General features: G+C 31.6%; 2 protein-coding genes across 3 annotated transcripts; both read left to right on the top strand.

Annotated features, from left to right (window-relative positions):
- The first annotated feature begins 1970 nt into the window (after positions 1 to 1970).
- On the top strand, positions 1971 to 4272 carry LOC104114809 (loganic acid O-methyltransferase-like). Of its 2 annotated transcripts, XR_011412926.1 has the most exons (3): positions 1971 to 2117; positions 2644 to 3313; positions 3730 to 4272. XR_011412926.1 is itself a non-coding variant. In XM_070192009.1 (2 exons), exons 1-2 carry the CDS (start codon positions 2025 to 2027, stop codon positions 3175 to 3177), a joined length of 627 nt encoding a protein of 208 aa, XP_070048110.1. In that variant the 5' UTR covers positions 1971 to 2024; the 3' UTR covers positions 3178 to 4272. The 2 variants fall into 2 exon arrangements, 1 of the variants encoding a protein (XP_070048110.1); XM_070192009.1 differs by having other exon boundaries at positions 2644 to 4272.
- On the top strand, positions 3266 to 4071 carry LOC138903336 (probable methyltransferase TCM_000168). The gene is made up of 2 exons (XM_070191285.1): positions 3266 to 3313; positions 3730 to 4071. The coding sequence occupies exons 1-2, from the start codon at positions 3266 to 3268 to the stop codon at positions 4069 to 4071; spliced, it is 390 nt and encodes a 129-aa protein (XP_070047386.1).
- Positions 4273 to 5852: the final 1580 nt, after the last annotated feature.

Below are 5852 nucleotides of genomic sequence, written 5' to 3'. Positions count from 1 at the left end.
TTACTCCTAGGCTCTTTACTCTAAGGACAACTTTGGAAAGAAGAAATTAATTCTTTCTTAATATATAAAAAAATTAAATATTATGGACCATAAAAAAAAGGCCAAAAAATTATTTAAAGTAGACTTGGAGAGTAACAAGCGAAAATTCATTTACGTTCGGTAAGATTTCATTGAAAAGATGAGTGTTAAATGCGAAACAGTTAAATATTATTACACTCAAACCTCTCTGTAACAGTTTTATTTGTTCCGAATTTTTTGGTTGTTATAACGAAATACTTTTATAGAGAACATATATTATAACAAAGATAAAAATTGGTTCCATAAAAATACTTGACTTTTATATTGAATGATTGTTATATAGCGATATTATTATCAATGACAGAGGCGGGAATTCGGTTAAGAGGGTTCAAAAAGGAAAAAAATTAAAACATCAAAAGAGATTGTAGCTAGTAGGAATTGAACCAGTGACCTCAGAAAGATTTTGAACCTCCTTGACTACTAAACTATGTTTTTAGGCTATGTCAAAAAAATTTAAAACATAATATATAGAAGTAAAAAATAAATTTTGTCTTATATTTAGTATAATTTTTCGGCAAAGGCGGTCCCTTTTCGCCCCTAAATTCGTCCTTGACTGTTATAGAGAACTGTGTCTGTATCACTCTTTTCGAAATATAACTTGAAACCAAGATCATTAATTAGACTAGCTACCTCTTTCTCGATTAGTAAAGAGACACATGCAAAATAGAAAAATGCACACGAGCAAGTTGCTAGTATAAAAGGATCAAGATTCTACAATATTTGTCGTTTTAAAAAAAAAAAAAAAAAAAAAAATCGCCCAACTTTCACAGCACGAAAAAATGCAAAAAAAATTCTATTATTATTATAAATGGTTGTTAGCCGAGATCTATGCTAAATATTGTAGTTAACAAATTATGATACTCAGACAAAGTTGAGTGATTTTTTTGTTAAAAATAGTTTATTGACCTTTGTAATACTTAGATAAAATTAATTGACTTTTACCTATGCTACAAAACATAATTTATTTACTTATTTTAGTGTAATAAGGTGAAAGTGTTGAGTGGCCATTTATGAAATTAATCCTCAAATAAACATTCAAAGACTCAACAAACTAGAGGATAGTAAAACTATAAATCGCAACCACATAACGACAGTGAGTGGGTAGTTGCCGTAGTTAATTCATCCGAAATATACTCACAATACAGTAATTAAATAAGTTGTATCACTGACATGCATTAGCATGATACTCTCATTTCAAATCTTTCTCCTTTTTATAATGAAAAAATTACGCGATACATCAAATATTTACACTGTATTTATTATTTATAGCTATACTTTCAGCAAATTTACCATTCGTTACTATATTTGAATTTTATAGCAAATACATAAAACAAGAGATATTGTTCTGAACTAAAACAACAAAGCAACAAGCCCTTGTAGCCTAGTTGGTTAGAGTGCCCACTTATTTAGCAAAGGTATTGAGTTCGACTCTCAACAAAAGCATTTTATTTTACTGTATTTCTGTATTTTGCCTTAGTTGTATATAAATACAGTCGATACATATTGTATCATTTGTATACACCCATGTATAAAGACGATACAAATTGTATCCTTTGTATACTTGTATTTCGCTTTGGTTACAATTGATACATGGTGTATTCGTTGTACGAATGAATACAAGCCCGAACGAATATAATTGAAGTTAACATAAATTGTATTCATTGTGTGTTTGAATACAAGTGATATAAGTTACAACTAAACAGTAACGATGAATGAGAATTAGGCAAACTATAGTTAATAAACTCTAAACAATAGTGCTTTATGAAAATTTCTTTTTTATAATTAGTCCACCATGTAACAATTTTTTTAAAAAAAGATAGAAAAACTAGGTGTCTATGGGCTATAAATAGTGGCCATCGCGAAGCTACTCATCACACAGAAATACACATAGCATTGATTTATAAATATTTTATACTATCACATATTCACATTCATAGGTTTAGGAAATGGCTGTCGAAAGGAATAACAATAGTTCTCACGAATTTCCTATGGCTAGTGGAGCAAGCCCTTTCAGCTACAAGAAAAATTCTGTCTATCAGGTTTAATTTTCTTTCTTCCCGCCCTTTAGGAATAAAAGCATGCAAAAATCAAGAATACATGCAAATGAAGAATATTCAAACAAGTTAAATTTTAGTTCATCCGTCCCAATTTTAGTAAAACCGTTCAACTAGACGCGGAGTTTAAGATAAAAATAAAAATTTTTAAATTTGTGATCTAAAACAAGTCTTAGATATTTGTGTGGTTGTAAATCATCTCATCAAGGGTAAAAGAAGAATGCTAAAGTTAAATTGCTTCTAAATATAGAATGAGAATATTTTTTTAGGACGGACTAAAAAAAAGGTGTCATATAAATTAAGACAGTGGAGCACTTGATACTGTATAAAAATAATTTTATATTACCAATGTACTAAAAAAGGTAGCCCGATGCACTAAACTCCCGCTATGCGCGGGGTCCGAGGAAGGGCCAGACCACAAAACCCTGCATTTCGGCAAGAGGTTGTTATCACTGTATCAATGCACGTAAGTTAAACTTTGATATTAACAATTATTTTGATGTTTCTGCAGAAACGAGTTGTTCGTGCTACCAAGCAACTAATGAAGGCAGTGGTAATGGAGAAACTCCAAGTTGAAAGCCTTAATATACAACGGAAAATCTTTCAGATCACTGATATGGGTTGTTCAACCGGACCTAATACATTTATTTCAGTACAAAACATCGTCGAATCTGTGGAACTGAAGTTCCAAAACACCACAAAAACAAATGACACTAAAATACCTAAAATTCAAGTTTTCTTTAGTGATCATTCCTTCAATGATTTCAATACCCTTTTCGCATCTCTCCCTATGAATAAATCATATTATGCTGCTGCTGCTGTGGGTTCTTTCTACGATCGTGTTTTTCCCGATGAATCTCTTCATATTGTTAACTGCTCTTATGGTCTTCATTTTCTTTCTAAAGTTCCGAGTGAGGTTGAAGACAAAACTTCACCTGCTTGGAACAAAGGAATGGTTTACTATTCCCATGCTAAGGAAGAGGTGATTAGGGAATATGAAACACAACATGAGAAAGATATATATGGACTCGTTTTTGAACGCTAGGGTACAAGAGGTAGTCCCTGGAGGGTTAGTGTTTATCACTGTTCCAGCCCGGCCCAATGGAACCCCTCATTCTAAGGTGATCTACAATATGTTAGCTGACACTTTGGGTTCATGCTTTGTGGATTTGGCCAAGCAGGTACATCCATAGTCTCGTACTTGAACTGCATAGCTTTATATATAGTATAGTAATGTTTAAAGAAAGAAAAGTCTTAAGATTGTGCATGGACTATTTACAATCTTTACAACGAACATTAACAAACCCCAGCGTAATCCCACAAGTAGGGTCTGTGGAGGGGAGTGTACATGCAGACTTTACCCCTACCTTAAGAAGGTAGAGAGACTATTTTCGATAGACCCTCGGATCAAGGGGACTATTTACGGTCTACAAATCCTATATTAGCCTCTGATTTGATGATCATTTAGCAAACCTAATTGACATGTTATAGACATGTTAAAGGTCTAACCATATGTGGCACGACGCACGACAAACTTAATTAAGAAATCATTAATTTTTTAGGTTATTAGTTTCACTTAGGAAATTTTAATTTGCAGGGTGAGTTTGAGGAAGACGAGGTGGATGCATTCAATATACCAGTGTACATCACGTCTCCCTCTGAAATAGAAGAAGCAATTAGAAGAAATGGATGTTTTGACATAGAAATACTGGAGATTCTGCCAAAGGAAACATCACCAATCAATGGTCTGACTGCTAAAGATGCGTCCGTGCATATAAGGGCTATAACTGAGGGACTGATTGAAGAAAAGTTTGGTCCAAAACTTTTGGACAAACTCTTTCATCTCTACACACAAAAACTTGAGGATACATATCTTGACTTGCTTTCTGGTGAAGCAATAAGTTTATTCGTAGCTCTTAAACGCAAAACGAACCTCTAATCGGTTCTACAGAATAATGGTACAATTTGAAGCTCGATGGTGGAGATAAAGCTATGGTTTGCGAAATAAGCAATGTGTGCAACATGTTTGTTTGTTCTAAAACTATGTCGTTTTCTCGTCTTCTACTTTTGTGTATTGTTGTCTTTAATTATGGTATGTGACGTATCCTTTGGGTTGTGAAATTGTTATTTGAATTCTAAGTACGGTGTGTGAGATGTTACCTTTAAATGTTGTCTACATACACGTAGATAAACTATATTTTTCAAATCCAAACATATATTGTAGTTGAATAGTCAAATTTACATGTTCCGATTCAACCATCTCTAGAATACGAAGTCTGCCATAAATAACTGAACACCCCACATTAACCGAAAAAAATTACTATTCGTAGTAGCAAACAAAATTAAACACAAAACAAAGTGAAGTACACGGACCGAGCGCCGCCCTCCTGCGCACACTAAGGGAAACTCCTGAAGCTCTATTTTCCTCGCATTTTCTTTATTTTCCTTTTCTTTTGTCATAGCAAGCTAATAGTATGTTTGGTCAAATTTGTTTTTGGTCAAAAATATATTTTTTTCCAAAAGTATTAAAGTTACTAAGTTTTTAGAAGAAAAAAAAAATACTTCTAAGTAGAAGCAGCAATTTTTGAGAAGCAAACACTTTTGAGAAAAATTCACTTAAAAATATTTTTTTAAAAGTTTGGGCAAACAGTAATTGCTTCTCAAAAGTGTTTTTCAAATTAATTAGTCAAACATAGACGGATTCTCACTAAAAGTACTTTTTAAAAAAGTACATTTCAAAATAAGCTGGTTTTAGAGCCTATTTGGCCAAGTTTGTCGGAGGCCACTTTTGAAAATTTTAAGAGGTTTGGCCAAAAGTACTTTTTCTACTTCTGGAGAGAAGCAAAAAATTCTATCTTCAAGAAGCAGAAGCAGAAGCATAAAATTAATTTATTCAAGATAAAACTATCCTCACCATAAATATATATTTTTCAAATTATCCTTTACATTTTCTTTACTTATATATATATATATATATATATATATATATATATATATATATATATATATATATATATATATATATATATATATATATATATATTACTTTTCTACCATCAGATACATGAATCATGTAAACTTTTCAAATTCGTTTTTTGTCTTTTCATTTGTTTTTGCTTCTTTCGCTTGGATAGTTCTTTTTTTCTTTTCTTTTTTTTTTTCTAATTTCTACCATTACTTTAAAAATTAAAGATATTAAATACGTGAATCATTTTGTAACTTTTCAAATTCTTTTTTGACTTTTCTTGTTTTTGATGTTTTCTTTGACTAATATTGTTTTTTTATTTCTCTAAACTAATAGATCTCCTACAATTCTCCCAGTCTTCGATGTACAATTGAAAGAACATTTGGAGTCCGGAAAAATAGGTTTTCTATTTTACACTCAATGCCATCTTTCAAGTTTGACACTCAGATTCATCTTGTTACAATATGGCTATACACAATTTCATCCGACGACATTCTTCTACTGATAAGAAATTCAACTATTATGCTAATGAAGATATTACTGTAGAGATTGAGGAAGGAGATGGGCCTTCTGGTATTCCTTTAGAAATGCAACTATTATGGAGGCGTTTCGTGATTGAATTAGAGATGAAATTGTTGAGAAATATTATCATGTGTGAGTGACTTTGCTTATTATTTCATGGTTGATTATCAATATAGAGTAATTTATGGAATAAACTTTAAGTCACACTGAATGACGTATTTTGATTATTCAAA

This window comes from Nicotiana tomentosiformis, chromosome 12 (assembly GCF_000390325.3).
Source record: "Nicotiana tomentosiformis chromosome 12, ASM39032v3, whole genome shotgun sequence".
NCBI lineage: Eukaryota > Viridiplantae > Streptophyta > Magnoliopsida > Solanales > Solanaceae > Nicotiana > Nicotiana tomentosiformis.
Note: the sequence above shows the minus strand (reverse complement) of the source record. Positions and strands in the feature narration are given on the sequence as shown.